Genomic DNA, 19,347 nt, shown 5'->3' on the forward strand with positions numbered 1-19,347 from the left:
GCTAGTAATACCCCTCGCCTATAGAAAAATCTATTAACCACTTTTACGATTCCTAGGCTTGCGCTTATAAACTATTCGTCTAGCTAATAGCTAAGGTCGTCTACGATTTTGTAAAATAGGGGTTACCCCTATAGCCCCTTTTTCTTATAGACCTTAGTTAAATAGATTAATACCGCGTTAATTTGCTTACCGTTAGGCTAATCCGCAATTCTATATATCTACGTCCCCTAATAGTCCGGGTTAATATTTACTTACTTATAAAGGATTAGGATTCTATCTAGGATCGGGTTTTGTCCTCTTCTTTTTTACCCTAACTCGCTAAGGGTCGTGCTCTAGCTTATACCTATATTAGCGGTCGCTAGCGTATTTAATTTTAATAGGGATATATCTAATCCGCGCGCCGGTCGTAGTAAATCCGTACTTTCGCTACTTAATAAATTTATCGAGGTCTAAGAGATTCCCGCTTCCTCTTACTGTCTCGCTACTACTCTCGTTTTTACTATTTCTAACGATTACTACTACCCTTTTAGATCGCTAGCTATTATACTTACTAAGATCCTCCTTTTCGTCTAGTATAAAAAGGTAGGTTCTAATAGTTCTTTTTAATAATAGTAGTAGTAGACGTTTATATTACCGTAATAAGATATAATAATTAGTCTTAAGATCTTTATTAGTTACTAATTTCTTAAAATTAGTAATCTTGCGCCGTAAGCTAGTATAAAAAGAAGCCCTTTAGCGGCCCTTTAGAGGATTCTTTTCTTTTCCCTTAGATCCTCGTCTTTTTAGCCTTTTCTTAAGCTAATAATAACTCTAATAAGAGGTCGTAGGACTACTTTAAAGTAGCCGCCTTTTTCCTAAGTTAATCTCCGAGATCCGTAATACTCTTAACTCGATACTATTAGGACCTCTAAATCCCCTCCTCCCTCGTTAAACCGTCCCCTATACTATATTCCTAAGTAATACCCGGGGGGTAGTTAAGGGAGCTATGAGGAAGTTATCTAGATCGCAGGCTTAAGGGCGTACCTATAAGATCCCTATAATAATAAACTTTTCTATATACCGTAGATCTCTTAGCTTAATAACTCCTATAAAGTTACCTTCGTTACTAAGTAAGAATATCTACGTTTAAAAATCCCCTTCTTCGATTGCGTAGTACTTTTTTATACCGTATTATTAAGCCCGTTCGTTACGCTAGTCGATTAGGTAGGTAATCGTCGTACGGGGAATTCTTTTTATTAATTTAGCTAGTTAATTTCTAATCGCGGGCCGGCCGCGGGGAAGTTATCTAATAAAAAAGGCTACTTAAGGCAATAGCGAAATACTAATTACCTAAGTAGTTCCGTTAACTAACGTAGTTTAATATAATAAACGTCGACCTCTCGTAGGTAGTAAAGGGCTACGATTACTTAATTCCGTGCAGTATTTAAGAATCGCCTCTTTTTTCGTCTACTTCTATAAGGTTAATTAGTACGAATCTCCTATCCCGTGTAGTATTAAGAGGTCGTCTTTTCTACGTAGCGAGATACCTTACTAATCTACGATAATAAAATTTAATTACTAATTAATATTAGTATCCCTATTATAGGGTAATTAGTTCGAACCGTAGTTAACGAAGAGATTAATTAAATTATCTAGATATCTGCGTAGGTATAAAAAGGAGGTTCTAACCGTAAGTTAGGCTAGCTACGATAATCGTAAATAGGGCCCCTAATTAGCCCCTGCGCAGTCGGCTATATGCCGCGGTTAAATTGGACTTCCAATCCAACAGTTGGTTTATGTCCCGCAACTCGTGTTCTGTGCCGGGAGGTCCAAGTGCGTTTCGATTAACATTGGCTTCCGCATCTGTTCCGAAAAAAAAGGGTCAATGTTACAAGATACTCCTGTAAATGCTTCTTTGGGAGACTGACTTCTTGCTGCATTTGCATCCACCAATATACAACCTGCGTCGATAGCAGAGCTGATACTAGTCACAAAAGGGCATATTATGCACAACCAGAGGTCAACCTAGATCCAACGTCAGTATTGAGGAAATGTTTCGAAGACAGTGCGCCGTGATGACTCACTCTCTGAAATCCACTGATCTCATTTGCAGTTTCCGAATTTGTTGTTGTCTCGTTCAGACTGGCAAACAGTAAACTGTTTGAGTCTGATTTTGTTGAATTCTCGGACTTTGGCATGGCCGAGGCCCTGAATTTCATTGGAGGGGAAGAACGGGGTCGCAGCCAGGTATTGACTTGGTCTTTCGAAGGGAACCACTCATCCGGATTTCCAAATACGCTTGGGTCGAACGGCATCTTCCCAAACACAGTTCCTGAGTAGATGTTCAGGACCCAAGAAGGAATTATTGTCAAGGCATTGAGGAAGCTCAAAGGCGTATCAGAGCCGACGAATGCTTCCCAAAGTGTCGAAATTATGGGTAGCTTTATGGGCGAGGTCAGGACTTTCCAAAATTCGGCCATAATACTCGGTATGACTTCCACGACATTCGTAATAATAATCTTGACAGCGTCCAGGAGGGTCCAAAATGCATCACCCAGAAGCTGACCGATTGCTGTGAACGCAGTGGTCTTTCCGTTGAAGACCGACGTGAACTTTTGCATAACATCGGAAAGCAATTTGACGATATTCGTCACTTCTTCGTCAAAGGTCTTCCCAACTGCCGCCATGATGACTCCAATTAGACCAGACAAATCCGGTAGTTGGATCACGTCGCCGAAAATATCGTCAGCTTGTTTCATGACCCAGCCGAGAGGATTGAACTGGCCAAGCAGTTTGACAATTGGGTTGTCGAAGATGAAACCAATCAGTTTTGTGAAGAAGTTCGTCTCACCGGTATTCGGAGGTACTTCTCTCGTGTCCGGTATCCACTGTTCGAGTTGGGATTTAATAGTGTCAAACATTTGGACAATGACTGGTTGCAAGGCTTCGACACTGTAGCTAATGAAGTCTATGCCTGACCCGATGGCCTTATTAACAGTCTAAGAGCATCACACACTGATCAGCTTTCGCTTCAAAGATGAATAGGGGAGAAAGTAGAATTGGAGCACCTGGACAACTTACAACTTGAGTTTCCAATATCTTGTCAATGTCAAAAATGAAGCCAAGCCAATCAAGAAATCCCGTAATGTCGATTCCCAGTGCGGACTTCAAGAATCCCGCAAACGAGCGGATTGCTTCAACCATAGTGGTGATGACGAAGCGGAAGACCTTGCCGGCAATAGATACCAGGATCGAAACAGCTCCGTTCAATACGTTCATTGCAAATTTGAACCCCGCCGACAGACCTGACTTTATGGTTTCCCAGACATCACCAAAGAAGGACTCAATGTCTGTAACGACGTCTGTGACCCAGCTACCACCGTCCTTCTCGAGCACTCCATTTTCCTTTAGAGTAAAAGACTCGGTAGAATTATTCACCGCCAAAGCGTTGACTGTCGTGTTGGAGACTGTGTTTTGTACAGTCTTGAACTTATCCAGAACGCTGGCTGCAGCGTCAAAGTTGGTGGTATCCGGGAACTTGACTGGCCTGCCGTCAGTGGTCGTTGCATTCTGAAGTGATGCCGCAGTGTTGTATTTTGGCAGCTGCGTTGAGATGCGCTGTGTTGGGTCAACTGAAACAGATGCGGTGGTACCAAACTGGCTTAACATAACGGTGTAATGTGGACAGGCGATAGAGTCATTGATTCGCTGCACAATGTTGACGGAACCTGAATTGTCGGTGACCACGGAAATGGGCTCTGCAGTGTTGAGAGTATATGTGCTCTTGTTGATTGTGACGTAAGCCCACTCACTGGAAATACTCTGTACATAACCAGTGTTAGAGGCCGGACTATAAACGATTAGGTATAGGCTAGCTTACCAGAGGGTAGTCAGCTCCGAGGGAACTGCCCGTAACAGAGCTGAATGGGTGAATAGACGTTACGTGCGCGGCATAAGTAAGCGATGGAGGTTGACCATCTGCAGGCCGAACGGCAATAATATGCTCCTGCCAAAGAAATGATTGAGGGGTGAGGTAAAGGTGTTTGACAGTCTTATCGCTGTTGGTGATATAGATGAGTTCCGTAGAACCGGAAGCCACGTTGTACTGAGTTGATATTTCGAGCACATCAGCGCGTATGGGCAGGCCAGACGCCAACCAAGAGATACTGGATGAGCCTTTCTTGGCCCTGGTTCCCTCAAAATAGTAGAGCTCATTGGCAGTCGACACAGCCAAACCCACCAAATTCACATCATATTGTGAAACGACCACCTGCTTGCACGAGATAGAAGGCAAGACAACTTGCGGTGCGGCATCGGGGGTATTTTGGGGGAAGAACGCGATACCATGATCTGAAGCAGCAAACAAATCTGTAAAACCACTTGGGGCTGGAGATGAAAACAGACTATGCACATCGCCAAGGCCATCGAAGTCAAGTTGAACAGTAAGACTATTGTCCATGTTGGAAAAGGAACCGCCTACTGTCCCGTCGGCCATATCGAACAAAGTAAATGTTCCTTGAAAAAATCCCGCTGAAAGATTACCAGGAGCAACTTGTAAAATTGACTTGGGGCGAGGATATCCTGCCAGCAGCTCCCGCTATTCTGCCACCAGGCTATGGCTTAACCTCCGCTACCTCCGAGCCCGGAGCCCAGCTACCCATACCCACCCACCCAGCTACCCAGCTACCTACCTACCACACTTACCTCTAACCACTACTTCGTCGACCTCGCCATCGCTACCGCTACCGCTACTACTAATTAAAACTATTCCCAACGTTAATATACCATAAGAAGGGAATAATTGCAAAGTTAACGATCCCTTCGTTTACTAATACGACTACTTACTTTATAGCTAGCGCTTCTCTACCCTATTAATAAAGCTACCTAAGAGGCTAGCTTACTAGTTGCGATCAAAAGTAGTAACGCCTCGCAAAGTTAACCTACCTAAATAAGCGTCGCAAATCCTTAACCTCGTTTATAAACTACTAGCCTTTTAAGCGAGTTAATTAGATAGTTAGTTAATTAGATAGTTAGTTAATTAAGTAGCTAGGTACTTAGCCTAATTCGACGGAATCGTCGACTTAGGTTAATATATCAACTTAGGCTAATACGTCGACTTGGGCTAATACGTCGACTTGGGCTAATACGTTAACTTAGGCTAACGCGTCGATTACCGTACTTTTTACTAAAATAATTCAAGTTAATTAACGGCCTCTAATTAGCCTAGCCTATAAATACTGACTACGCAGAGCCCAGCTTACGTATATGCCCGAGACCGGCGGTCGTGTGGCGGCCGCAGCCACACTTGGTGGCAGAATAGCGGGAGCTGCTGGCAGGATATCCTCGCCCTTGACTTGTAGTGTTGCGGGGGTGCAACGGGAGCAGGATCCATATTCTCGGGTAATGCGGATATGGTGTAGTTGTCAGCAAGAAGGCTACCTGTAGCTTTGGTTCCTAGAGCTATGATGCCCTGTCCCTTCGGAGTAGAGCCACCACAGCTCAAAGCAGTGATGCTCAAAGCACTTGACCCACTCTTGTTGGAACGGGTTACCCATTTAAGCGCTATGACTGTTAGAAAAATGTCAAGATGTGGGAAGAGGGCTACTTGCAAGCTGGGTCAAAGGCTCCTAGGTCCACTACCGCAGTAAACAATGTCTGTGTCTGACTTGCATCGGCTGACACGCAGGCTATCACCATCGTATTAGATTTCTCAGTGATAGCCTGCGTGACATCATAGACTTGGACCGTGTAGCCAGCAGTAGTTACTGGACTGATCTTGTAGGTCTGCCACACTTCGTAGTTCCCGAAAACATGACGAAGGCAATAGAGTTGCTAATATGCTATTAGTGCGATGTGATCGATATTTTAGACGGAAGGGGCGCACATTGTCGTTACCGATAGAAAAAGCCATTGGCTGGCCATCTTTATCTTGAATAAGGGCGAGCTTGGAGACACCCCCGAATGCCGTGACAGGTGCAGTGTAGGAAGTAAACTCAGAGCAAACCTTGAGCCCTACCGTTGCGTCACTACTAGCTTGACTTTCAGACTGCCGTCGTCCTGAACCACAGATACGGGGGCCGGAACCGCCGTGTTGACTGTGAGAACTGGTGTGAGCTGAGCGGTCGCCATTGGTACAGCTTTAGATTGAGTACTGAGCAGACTTAGGACTTGTGAGAAGAGATTGTGATAACGTGCAGGTTCTCTGAACAATAATGAGGACACTTGATTTAGATTAGATGAAGTGGAGGAGTTGGTAAAGCTGGTACCTATCCATTATATTGCACCAAGCGAGTACGACGGTGTTTATAAGCACAGTCTCTATAAAATCCGGACGAGAAGATCCGAGATCTGTTGATAGTGCAGGGAATGTTGCTTCGCATTTGCCAAGAAACCTTTTAGACCAATGGGGTCTACAGGTCGAGACTGCCTGGGACCAACCCACCCAATGGATGTTTCAATTGACTTTTACAGCCAAGCTTATGGAAAAAAGGTCTTTTTGTTTTAGAAGCGAAAGACAGTGAGGACATGTGATGATAATGGTGCGGGGTTGAGGACGTTTTCAGAACAGGGGCTTATTTTAGTCTTGCTAATTGGTGGTGTTGATAGCTGAATAATATGTGATAGTGTAAACCTCTGCAGCGCACGTTTTTAAAGTGGCCTGACCTTCCGAGAACGGAATATGTGATATATTCAGCTTCTGCAGTATCACTTTGTTAAAGGTTGCCGGAGTCGTGGAGAGCTGAATATTTGCTGTTCAATGTCTCGGCTTTTGGCCCTTTACAGTACTGGTTTGTTCGAAGTGGCCTGATTTGTGGGTCTACAGGCTACGCTCCAGCTTCGACTACAGAACCTGGCGAATCATCAAGGCTCATTGACGGCGTCACGGCGATTCTAGACCGCAACACCTTGTTGGTTGCATATGCAGATTAATTCGAAAAGAGCTAAACAAATGTCACAGTATCAAGATGTTGTTAGTGTGCTCTAGAAGCGTACAATTGGTAGGGAATTTGCGTGAAGTGAAATCGCAAAGCTCTGGGTGAATATAAGAATCGTTCAACGGTACCAATCCATACCGCTGTTATACGTTCTCTGGCTCTGAGGTCTCCGTTAACAAGAACTATACCACCTATATACACCATGTCTAACTTTACTCCTGGAACGTTGTCTGAATTTGATCTTGTCCTGTCAATCACGCAAGACGCATTGAACGCCCAGTTTTTACATCTTTTCTTAACTCCCCTTGCCGACGATGACAGCAAATACCTGATCAATCACTCCCTGGTTCTCAAACCATCGCCAAAATCCCAAGCTGGCATCTATGGCACTATCGAATGTCCTCAAGTGTTAATGAATCTCCCTGCCAATGTGGACAATGCTAGAGTGGTTAAACTTGCATTCAAGTTTCTTACAAACTCTCCTAGCTCCCCCGGTGACCCGAGCAAAGGCGTACCGCTATATGGTTAGTTATCAAATTGCCTTGAGGATACCTGTCAATAGGTGTGTGACACAGGGAAGAAGCTCACAGAGGCCAACTGTTATTAGGGTCTAAAAAAGGAATTATTAAAATCTACCCTTCTCTCGAGGTATATTACTAGCGCTCTATATATACTTAAGCTACTCTTTTATTACTTAGTCCCCCTCTTTATACCCCCTAAGCTATTCCTTAATTAATAAGGCCTAATTAATAAGGCTTAATAAAGTACTCTCTTTCTTAGGCTTTGTCCTAAAGCCTATTTATAGTTTATATATATTACGTTAATCCCTTATTTAAGAGGTCCTTAAATATATAGTACGAGGGTAGGTATAAGTAGTGCCTATCGGCCCGAATATAGACCCCTTATTCTAAATAATAGCCCTATAATTCTATACTTAGGTCGCTCTTATTTATAGGCCGTCCTTACGACCGCTAGTACCTAAGTAGTTATTACCTTATTTTTATTTACTAATATTAACCCCTTTGTAAGCTATTACAATTCTAAATTCTTTTTTTCTTTTTTATTTATAATTATCCTTTTTATATATAATCTCTTATTTTTATTAACGTCTATACTACTCCCTCGTTACGTAAATATTATAGCTAATAAATATCTCTTAGATCCTTATTTTTATATACTTCCCGTGCCTAAGTAAGTTTCTTATAAAATCGTTCCGTATTCGCTACTAACTCGTTTTAATATAAATATAGCTCTTAATTATAAAGTCGTTATTATTAATAATAAAATAGTTATTAGCGCTATAGGTACGCTTAGTAATAATAGTAGTAACGGTTTATTTAAAAAGCTTAATATTCCCTTTACTTACCCTAACCTTATACATATATTACTATTTATATATTACTTATATTAACTATTATAAACTCTTATTAAAAAATAAAAAAAACGAACGCTAAGAAAATTAGGGTTAGCTAGGTACGCCCGCTCCCCTACCCCGCTTACGTTATATATAAAGCGCTTAATCTAAAAACCGAGTACTATAATTAGCTAAGTTAATAATTTATAGCCCCTAGTTCGCTCTTTTATTTAATATTTTTTTAAAATCTAGCGTGCGTTATATTAAGTATACTATATAAAACTATTTTTATAAAAATACGGTAAGTACTTAGCGTAGTCGCTATTCTATTACTTCTTTTATATATTATATTAATAATATTTCAAGTCCCTAAGTTTATAAAATCTATAATCCGAACCCTATAGAGCACCGCTCTTATTTTAAATAATAATATTTACGATTTAAAAGTTTATTACTCTATTATCGCTCTATTATTATTACTATTTAGGTTACTAATATTACTTTATAATTTTAATAAACTTATTAAATCGCTATTAATAATATATAAAGGGCGCTTAAGCACGCTAATAAAAAGGCCCGCTCGACCCCCGTTATTAATAATAATAATAATAAAGTAGCTATAAGCTCTTCTTATAATACGTTTTTATCCTATAACGACGCTATAATCGCACTACTTCGTACTATTTATAACAAAATACGCCGCTTAAATAATATTTTAATTAGTATATAGTCGCCCTACTTACGCTCCGTATTCGTAATTAATTATTTATAAATTCGTTAATAATAAGGAGATTATTTCTTCTATAATAACCCTTAAAATAATAACTAGGGCAGCCCTTTTACGCATAAGGGCAGTTCTTTTATAAATAAAAACGGTCCTCCCGCGCGTTATAAAAATTAAAAAAATAGTTCGTAATTAGCGCGTTTACGCTACTTAGTTACAGCTATATAGCCCCCTTTTTTTCGTTATTAATACCTAGTTCGCTACGTTATTAAGCTTATTAAGAACTAAGGCGCGCTACCTAATTAAAACTCGTTTTTTATATATATTAATTATTATTACGTTTTTAATATACTTAGCTAGCTCTTACGTATTTTTATTATTATTATATCCTTTCTACTAGATTAGGTATTATCGCCTCCTTTTTAGCCCTCTATATTATATAATACTTTTTATTTTATAAAATAGCTCCCCGTTTATATCCCTAATAAGTAAGGGTTTCTAAGGGGCTTCTTTATAGTATTAATACGGCTCGAGTAAGGATATATAAAATATATCGTATATTCTATACTACGTTAGTATATCTAATTAATAAGCGACCCTTACTATTCTAATTATTAATTTAACTTTAAATAAGCCTAGATACTTATTAACTAACTTCTAGCTAGGACGCTACTTATTAATATTCTTTTTTAATAATAATACTTAGTTGCTTATTTTATATAACATATCTATCCTAGCTTTATTAACTTATTACTTATATATCTCGCGTACTTTTTATATAAAAGGTCGTAAAGCTTTTTAATTAGCTCGTAGTCGGGCTACACGCTCCTTAACTAAAATATTTTATATACCGTCTCGAGCCCTTATTAAAATTAATATAAAATACGTAAATAAGAACCTAAATAAGGCCTTAGTAAGCGCTTTATAAATTACTAAATACTAAGCGTTATTATATATAAACTTAGCTAAGTAAAGACGCTATGCCTAATTTAATTAATCCTAAGTATAAAAATAATAAAAGTACTATTCTAAGTATTAGTTTTATTATTCTATTTAACTATCCGTTTATAAATAGAACGTAGTATTAAAATACCTCTTTATTACTAAGAGGTAATAAAAATAAGTTTAAAACTTATTTATAAATAACGACCCCCTATTAAAAACGATCCCTCTAAGTATTTTAAACTTAATAAAAATCTTTATAAATAAGAGGTTTACGAATCCCTAGGCTATAAGGGTCGTCCTCGTAGTAATATAAATACTATACTTCGTAAATCGGTTTATTATAACGAGTACTGCGTTATAGGGGCGCTTCTTAATTAGTATAATTAATATAAATAAGCTTATAATAAAATTTAGTAATATCTCCTACTATAGCCTAACTAAAATAAGTAGGGGGCGTAATAAGCTATATAGCTTATAATAATAAAGCTGTATCCGCTAATATATTATATAAATATTAATATAACTTTTTATATCCTTACTTACTCTATTTTAATAATAATAGCGTTTTAATAGCGCTATTATCTATTTTACGTTATAATATCTTATTATAAGTATATCGTAATATATTTTAATAACCTCCCTCTTTAGCCCCTTATATAGTAATATATAAGCGCGGCTATTATAATATAATAACCTTCTTAAGTTATATACTTAGCTCTATTATTACTTTTTTTTAACTAAGTAAGGCTATTAGTTCTTTTTAATTTACTACTTATTTTTTATAAAAGCGTCCTTTTATTAAATAGCCCGTAGTTAACTTATTATTAATAACCCCTCTTTATTAATTACTATTTTAAATACTCTTATTATATTAAAGTCTTATAAAACGAGTAGCTCGTAATTTATAATTCTAATAATAAGCTTAAATAGCTCTTTAAGTACTATACTATAACTTTAATACCCTAAGCTCGTAGCCCCGTTATACTTTTTAAAATACTCCTTAGAGTTCCCTCGAGCTAGAGCTCTTAACCTCCTTTACTTATTTCTCTATATTATTACTAATTCTATTTCTAAAATACTTACTATCCTTTTTATTTAAGAACTACTCTCGTAGCTCGTCCTCGTATACTTAATTATTATAACTTTAAAAAGCTTTTATATATTTTTTAGTATTATAGAGGTCTTTTCTTATTTTTAATAATAGCTCCTTTGCTCTATTATTATTATTACTTTTATTATAATTAGGTCTTTATAATAATTTATTTACTAAGTTCTTTATACCTAGCTTAAACCTAATTTTAATATTAAATATTATAAGTTTATCCAATTAGTATAGCTATCTCTCGTTTAATCTCTTTTTTATATTTAAAAACTATAAGTTAAAATAATTTATAAATACTACGACTTAATCTCGGCTATAAACGAGGTAATATTACTAATTTTTTAATACGTTTATAATAACTAATAGCTCTATATCTCTTATACCGTAATAGCTCTCTATATTTATTAATTTCCTTAACTTATAAATAATTAAGTACTAATTACCCTTAGATAATTACGTAATTACTAAGCTAATAGCTCGAGCTAAAGCGTCTATTTATAACTATATAAATAAAATAGGGTTAAAATATTATAATATTAGCACGTTAGTAAATATTACTAATAGCCTCTTAAATAACTCTACGGTAAGTATTAATAGCTCTAACTATCCCGGTTTTACTTTCTTTAGTAAGTTTATTAAAAATACCGTTATCTTAGTATAATTATTAATAAATTTATAATAAAACCCCGTAAATTTAAAAAACGTTTATATATTTTTAACGCTCTTCGGAAATAGCTAATTCGCTATAACTTTAGTACGCGCAAGTTCTATTTTTATACTTTTATTAAATACGATATACCCTAAGAATCCTATATATAATATATAGAACTTATATTTACTACCGTTTAAATATAAGTTTTATTACTATAATCTCTATAGTACGCTACGTACGTACTCTTTATATACTACGTAATTATTATTATATATTAAAATATTATTTAAGTATATAATATAAATAGTATTAACTAAGCCGCTTAGAACGTTATTAATATATACTTAAAAAGTCGCGGGCGCGTTAGTTAGCCCGAAAAATATAACTAAGTACTTAAACTACCCATATCTAATATAAAAAGCCGTTTTCTACTTATTACCCTTAGCTATATATATATAGTAATATACGTTCTTAAGGTCTAGCTTTATAAAAATAGAGGTATTAAATAGTCTATTTAATATCTCTCTAATTAGTAATAGCGGCGTTCTATCTTTTTATATAATCTTATTAATTACTTTATAATTAACGTAAAGTCGTAGCTCTCCTTTTTTTTTTAATATAAAAAAGATAAGTACTCTTACCGAGCTTATAAAAGGGCGTATCTAGCCCCTAGCCTCTATTCTTATTAAATAGTTACGTAAAATCTTAAGTTTATAGTTTAATAATAAGTAAATAAGTCCCTAAAGGATAGGCGCCGCGTTATCTAGCTTAATACGGTAATTATATAATACTCTATTTAATAATAAAATAGCCTTCTTTTCTAAAAATAAGTTATTAAAGTCTTAGTAATATAGCTTTTAATCCTTAGTTACGCTCGCTAATATTACGTTATTATTTATAACTAAGTTAATTATAATATACGTAAGTATTACTAAAACTAAGTCGTCTAATAGCCCCTTTTTTAAAGCGTCTAAGTAGATATATCGTTCGTAAATTAAATACTACTACTTTTTTTATTTCTAACTAATTAATAAGTCGATATCCTCTAGCTAGGGGAAACTAAGGATAAGTATAGGCGCCGCAATATTAGTTATTACGAAGCGATATAGCTATATCTTTATTACGTAATCGCTATTAATAATTCGAAGCCGTAAGTAGTAGCTTCTTAGCGTTTTTATTTATTTACTCTCTATATTTATTAACTATAGTAATAAGTAAATTCGTAAATTAGTATTAAAACTATTAAGTAAACTAATACTAACTACGTTCCCTTCTATTCTTAAATTAATAAGGGCGCTTAGCTTCTCCTATATATAGTTTAGGTATATATAAATTAAAACGTTTAAGCGCTACCCTTATTAATTACTAGTTACTCTCCTTATTAAAATAATATTCGAGCTCGTTACCGGTCCGTACTACTCGGCTAAGGCAAAGTCTAATTAATAACTAATAGCCTTATACCCTTTCTAATTATATCTATAGTATATAACGCTCAGGTAGTTATTAATAAAGTACCTAGTTTTACTATAATTATAGTATTATTAATACTACTCCCGTAGTTATAAATAATCCCTTATAATATAACTAGTCTTTTTATAATTATAATACGTAATATCTTTACTAAGTAAGTTATAATATATTCCTTACGTATTTAACTTATTAGCGCCCTAGTATTTTCCCACTAGCTCGTTTAAGTTTAAATTAAAATATCGCCTAGGGGACGTTTATAAGCTCCTTATTAATAATAAGGATTATTTAATACGTCTTATTAATAATACTAGCTATAAGTAAGTCCGCAGAAGTTCTATTTATAATACTATTATAAAATATAATTCGGGCCGTAGCTTACTTATTAATATGAAAATCCTCTATTTCTCTATTAAAATATATTTTAGTTCTATCTCGAGCTTATTAATATAGCTAACGAACTTATTAACTTTCTCTTTTTAACTTTATAAAGCGCTATTTAATTATATCCTTACTACTATTCCTTAGTTAGTAAAATTAAATAAGTTATTTTATAAAAAGGTCTCTAGTTCTTTTTATATAACCTAGTCTATTATAAACCCGGGGGTCCTTTAATAATTAAAAATATAATATATCTAAGAGGTCTTTATATTACTACTTAAGTAGCTAACTATATATACTACTTTATTATAATTTATTCTTATTTATTAAGTTTATAAATCGAAGTAATAATAATAATTAAAGAGGAAGCTTTATAAATCCCGTACTAATTTATTAATATATAATAAGTTAAAGAGGGATAGCGGCCTAAACGTAAACGTTCTATTTATAGTACTTATTTAAGTCGGGAGGGAGTTAGTAAATAGGGGCTTAGGTAATACGAACTTATTACTTTATCGTTATTTAAATAGCGCTTTAAATATAGCTTTACTTATCGAACTATCCTTAGTCCGGGGGTTTATATTCTTATTTATATTAAAACTAACGTCCGAAGCTATTATAATTAAGATTATAGCCCTTAGCGCAAGGGCCGGGCTATTTAAAAAGCTCTATAAGTATTCTAAATCTACTTATCTTTTATATAAGTACTTTTCGTATATTATAATAAGGATTTCTTTTTCTAATTATTGTTCCTATTTTTATAGTTTTACTAACTTATTACTTATCGTTTGGTTTAAATATTAATAAGTAAGGGTAAGAAGTTCGCTATTTTATTTAAAATTCGTTAATACTCTTAGTAATACGGTCCTTTTACGTTATTATTACGTTATTCGTCTTATTATACTTCGTTTTTATATTATTTATTAAGGAGGAGGTAATTTTAAGGGGTCCGATAAAAAAGAGTTATTTTTTTATTATTATAGCGCTAACTACGCTCTCTTACTATGTCTCGTTCTTATTAATATTTTAAGCTTCTAACCTAGTCCTTTTTATAAATAGAGATTTTAAATTATTAATAAGTATATAATATAAAAAAGAAGCTTATAAAGGCTAACTATTATTAAGGTCTAAAAAAGGAATTACTAAAATCTACCCTTCCCTCGAGGTATACTACTAGCGCTCTATATATACTTAAGCTACTCCTTTATTACTTAGTCCCCCTCTTTATACCCCCTAAGCTATCCCTTAACTAAAGAGGCCTGACCGGCGAGGCCTAACAATACCATGCTAACTAGATCTTCTCAAGACCCCTCTCTCGATAGTACATTCAAGTACTGGGATGAGAGCGAGGGCGATCCAGTGTTGAGGAGCGAGAACATCAATGGGTGGACTTTTAGCTTTAATTGCGAACTTGACAGCGCCGATATCCAGGATATCGAAGCCAGTCAGTGAACCTTTCACTTACCAATAACGAGAGGCTTCATTAGACTCATCACTGACGAGCACAGAGTATCTCCACCCTTCTACGAGTGCGGAGCTTCAGAAGGCAATTGACAACAAATCCTTCCAACCAGCTTCCCTTTTCTGTTTGTTTGAGACCGCTACGCTCGCAAGTTCGTTCCAGATGGCAGACGCAACAGGGAACACTGTGACAAACCAACAGGCTGTTACAAATTTCATCATTGCTATTACAACTCGTTTTGCGCCCCCATCTTCTCCTACGACAGTCGCCTCATCAGGCAACGGGTTGCCGACTCCGGAAAATCCCTTTGTTCTAGGATACGGCATCTCTCAGGTTGATCCGAAGCCTCTGCCCCAAACACCACAGTTCGATCCTCAAAATTTTCAGTTTAGTGTGAGCCATCAGCCAAATGGCTATGGGACGCTGAACTTCTTGATGCTTTTGGGGCCAATTACGCCGTTGACAAACGTCACGCAGAATGGTAACGCTGGCGTATTCGCTGTCCCTTTCCTTAAGTCTATTGGCGCCGATGCCCCGAGCCCTGCTGGTGGCCCTCAATATGACGGTACATTGGCAGTGTCTGCAAAGGCTTTCAGAGATCAGTATATTGTCAAGCAGTTACAAGACTTCTTTGCCATTCCCAACCCTACCCTGAAAGACGTCACCGTACATACAGATTCGAACGCGACAAACTTCACTTCATTTAACAGTTTCGCGACTAACAATACCTGGCATACCGATACAAGCGGTAGCGACGTTGACTACTTCAACTACAATGGGAGTTGGAACAACACGGTCAGTATCACAAGTAACTATGCTGGCCAGCAGATGCCGGTTGACGCCGCTCGGACCTTGAGTATTTCAGCAGTGGCATCTTTCTGGATAAAGTATCTCCAGACCGTGGAAGCAAGTAAGTTCAAACGACATTTGTCACTGAAGGTTCCTTTTCTTAACATGTATCGCAGGTTGGAAATACTTGAACCCATACTCCGGCATCCTTTCAGCCGAAACAACAGCAACTCCTATCAACCTGGCTTATAACGTCGCAACCGGCTCAAAAGGTGGATGGACATTTTCAGTCGACGGAGATAACACAAAGCTTCCCCCAATGGAAGACGATCCTGATAATCCTGGCCAAAAGAGGCTAGTACTCAAGGAGGAAAACGCTTCTGGAAACGGACTCGAAGTAATAATCAATAAGACTGGATCATTTTTCAGCCGGAGCATCTTCAACCCTACGTACGTTTCGTTCTTCTTTCCACCATTCAATCTTGCATTGTCGTTCTAAGTATGTGCCGGCCTTACTAACAAGTGACAGAGCGTTGATGAATGAGATGACAAACGGCCTTGCTCCTGTCGCCCGATCTGTTTGGGCGATGTATCAGGCACAGCTCTCTAATAGTCTGAGCTCACTGAATAGTCAGATTGTGATGCCAGTAAGTAAAACCTAGCATCTAAGAAGCGTTGTCAATATAGTAACATAACAACAGGTTGGCAATGTTTTCACTTTTAACGGACTGAGTCTTGATTCCCAAGGCAACCTGCTTACCCTGATGAAGTATCAGACCCAATCTGGTGATGGGAAGATAACGAACGTATAAATGGGGGACGTAGACTCGACGTGAGCTTCAATAAGCCTGGAAATGCCTGGATAGCTAATTACCGCGATTTACCCAGGCGGAATATCCTTGTGGCAGCATGGTTCATTAAGTTGAGAGTCACCATGAAAATCGAAGTTGGCTGTTTTTTATCGGTTTTGAATTGAGGTGACTTGAATGCGAGTTGTGGATTCAATAATGTAAGTCGACCCACCCCCTTTTGGCCACCCCCCCCCCTTTTGGCCACCCCATTTCTCCATCCTAGCTACCGCATTAAAACCCTACCCACGATTTTCAAACCACCACAATAATTATAAAAATCGTCTAAATATAATTCTTTTTTATATACTTATTTATCAATATATAATAATCTTATATACCGAAAATAAAGTTATTTAGGCTCTTAAGGCTATTAGAAGAGGTCTCTTAGTTAATCGGGCCTCGATTAAGTTCGGAGTTCTAAGGTTAACTCTTTATAACTATAAGAGAGGTTACTAAACGAGGGTAATAGTATTCGTAGACCTCTAGAGGCTTCTTTTATAATAGGAAAACTAGCCAACTTAATAAGTTCGTATTTAGTATAATCTAAGTATTATATTAACTTATAAATAGTTTATAAAATTCGCTAAGCGAGTTCTAAGATCTTAGGGGGATATAAATCCTCTTAAAAAGAGATAAATAGACGCTTTCTTAAGGAGGAACTTATTAATTAAGGTTTAGAAAAGTCGTACTATTAATTCGAGGTATCTAAATAGGGCTACTATTAATATAATTAAGTTATAGTTTAGATTACTTAATATACTAAAGATTAGTAATATTAAACAGGCTAATAAGTATAATATAAATAAGACTAGTATCCTAGAGAATAAGGGATTTAATAGCCTAGTTTTAAATAAAATAAAGACTATAGTAATACGAAAAAAAGAGCCTAGTTTGCGTGCTTAGGTATTTATAATCGAGTATATTTTTATTAATAGTCGAGCTATTAAACTACTAGTTATATATAAGGGAAAGTCGGTATAGTAGTAGTAGTTTCTATTTAAACTTAACCCTTATACTAGTTAAGAGTTTATAATAATAAATAATAGCTAGACGACTAATAAGACTGCCCTTAAGTAGTTAAAAACAGTGTTCTTATTATAAACTAAGACCCCCCCCCCTTAGGGGGCTTAGTATACTTAATAAGCCTCGATTATTAGTTCTAAATAGCTATAGGAGTTATATAATAATAGAATTTATATAGGAATACTATAAAAATAACGTCTACTTACTATTCTTATTACTATATACTTCTTATATCCTCTAGCCGTTAAATATAGCTATTTTTAGACCTATTAAGTTTAAGTATAAAAAGGAGCTTAGTAAAGAGGATATAGTAAATAATTCTATTATCGTTAAAAAGTAGTACTTCTTAAGCTACTATTAGAAAGCTCGTTTAGCTAGTCTAACGTCGTTAAATATACGAAGTAAGTAGAAAGTAACTAGACTATATCTCCCTAATATAGCTAGATTACTTACTAATCTAATAGTCCTACTTAACTTAGTTATACTAATTAAAAAGACTATAAATACTAAGTAAGTGACTAGTAATACTAAAAAAGCTATTAACTAAGTATTAGCGGCGTCTATTATTAACTAGTTAATACTTAAGAAGGCTAGCGAGCTCTATAATTAGTTAAAGTTATTTATAAAGCTTAGTTTAGACTATAATACTTAACGACTACTATTTAAAAAAGTAAAAAAGGTATTTAGCGAGTAAGCCTACTATTTAGTAATATCTTAGTATTATATTCGAGTTTTAAAAGCTAAAGTTAACTGATTAAAGCCGCGGAAAAAGAAGAGTATATTAATAAACTTAAATACTAGGTTCGTAAATATTTAGGATATATAGAGAGCTTAGGAGGACTTTAGTAACCGTCTAGTTAGTCCTAGTTAACTCGTAGGGGTCGAATTACCTAAGGAGAATAATGACTATATTATTATAGTAATAGAAGATAGTTAATTAATTAAGTATAGTTAGTGGCGATGTTTTGGTACTATGTTTTGATAGGGTGGCCAAAAGGGGGGGGTGGCCAAAAGGGGGTAGGTCGACTTATGAGATTACGAACATATATCCAAGGAATTATCTCAATTTCGGACAAATGAACCATAGCTTGTAGCTAAACCGCCTAGTGCATAGGAGCTCTATGAGACTTAGCAATTCCATCTTACCCTGCAAAAGCTTCGCAACAATCTATACATAGGTGGATAACCCTATCCCACTGCTGCATAACCCCCGAGAGCCAACCAATAATCCTGAAAGACCTCTTTCTCTCTAGCTTCAATCTTCGTCCAAGCCTCAGTCAAAAGCTCTCCAGGCTGAGTAAGGTTGTAATTAGGCAAGAGCTTATTCCACTTATCAGACACCTAAAAGCACTGTCTCCGGATGCAGGCAGGCATCCCTTTTAATAGAAATGCGCGAGTTCCTTACGGACCTCTATAGGGATAGGTAGATAATCCATCTTTAGGATCTATAAGGTTTTAACTTCGCCAGCGAGAAGTTTATTAGTCTTTAATTTTTCGATAGTAGATAGTTTCCCTAAAAAGTATTAGGTATTGTCGGATTAGAAGTCCAATTCGACCGCGGTATATAGCCGACTGCGCAGGGGCTAATTAGGGGCCCTATTTACGATTATCGTAGCTAGCCTAACTTACGGTTAGAACCTCCTTTTTATACTTACTACGCAGATATTTATATAGTTTAATTAA

At 36.2% G+C, this 19,347-nt stretch overlaps 3 protein-coding genes across 3 annotated transcripts; 2 read left to right on the forward strand and 1 right to left on the reverse strand.

Moving 5' to 3' along the window:
- Positions 1 to 1,773: 1,773 nt before the first annotated feature.
- Positions 1,774 to 4,474, reverse strand: CLUP02_06939 (uncharacterized protein; the record flags this gene model as incomplete). Its single annotated transcript, XM_049285936.1, has 4 exons — positions 1,774 to 1,842; positions 2,064 to 2,978; positions 3,061 to 3,801; positions 3,860 to 4,474. The coding sequence occupies 4 exons, from the start codon at positions 4,472 to 4,474 to the stop codon at positions 1,774 to 1,776; spliced, it is 2,340 nt and encodes a 779-aa protein (XP_049143079.1).
- A 2,642-nt stretch (positions 4,475 to 7,116) lies between these two features.
- On the forward strand, positions 7,117 to 7,521 carry CLUP02_06940 (uncharacterized protein; the record flags this gene model as incomplete). The annotated part of the gene is made up of 2 exons (XM_049285937.1): positions 7,117 to 7,438; positions 7,490 to 7,521. The coding sequence occupies 2 exons, from the start codon at positions 7,117 to 7,119 to the stop codon at positions 7,519 to 7,521; spliced, it is 354 nt and encodes a 117-aa protein (XP_049143080.1).
- Positions 7,522 to 14,823: 7,302 nt separating this feature from the next.
- On the forward strand, positions 14,824 to 16,803 carry CLUP02_06941 (uncharacterized protein; the record flags this gene model as incomplete). The annotated part of the gene is made up of 6 exons (XM_049285938.1): positions 14,824 to 14,983; positions 15,048 to 15,911; positions 15,967 to 16,240; positions 16,320 to 16,437; positions 16,492 to 16,576; positions 16,784 to 16,803. 6 exons carry the CDS (start codon positions 14,824 to 14,826, stop codon positions 16,801 to 16,803), a joined length of 1,521 nt encoding a protein of 506 aa, XP_049143081.1.
- Between the last annotated feature and the right edge of the window lie 2,544 nt (positions 16,804 to 19,347).

This window comes from Colletotrichum lupini, chromosome 3 (genome assembly GCF_023278565.1).
Source record: "Colletotrichum lupini chromosome 3, complete sequence".
Lineage (NCBI taxonomy): Eukaryota > Fungi > Ascomycota > Sordariomycetes > Glomerellales > Glomerellaceae > Colletotrichum > Colletotrichum lupini.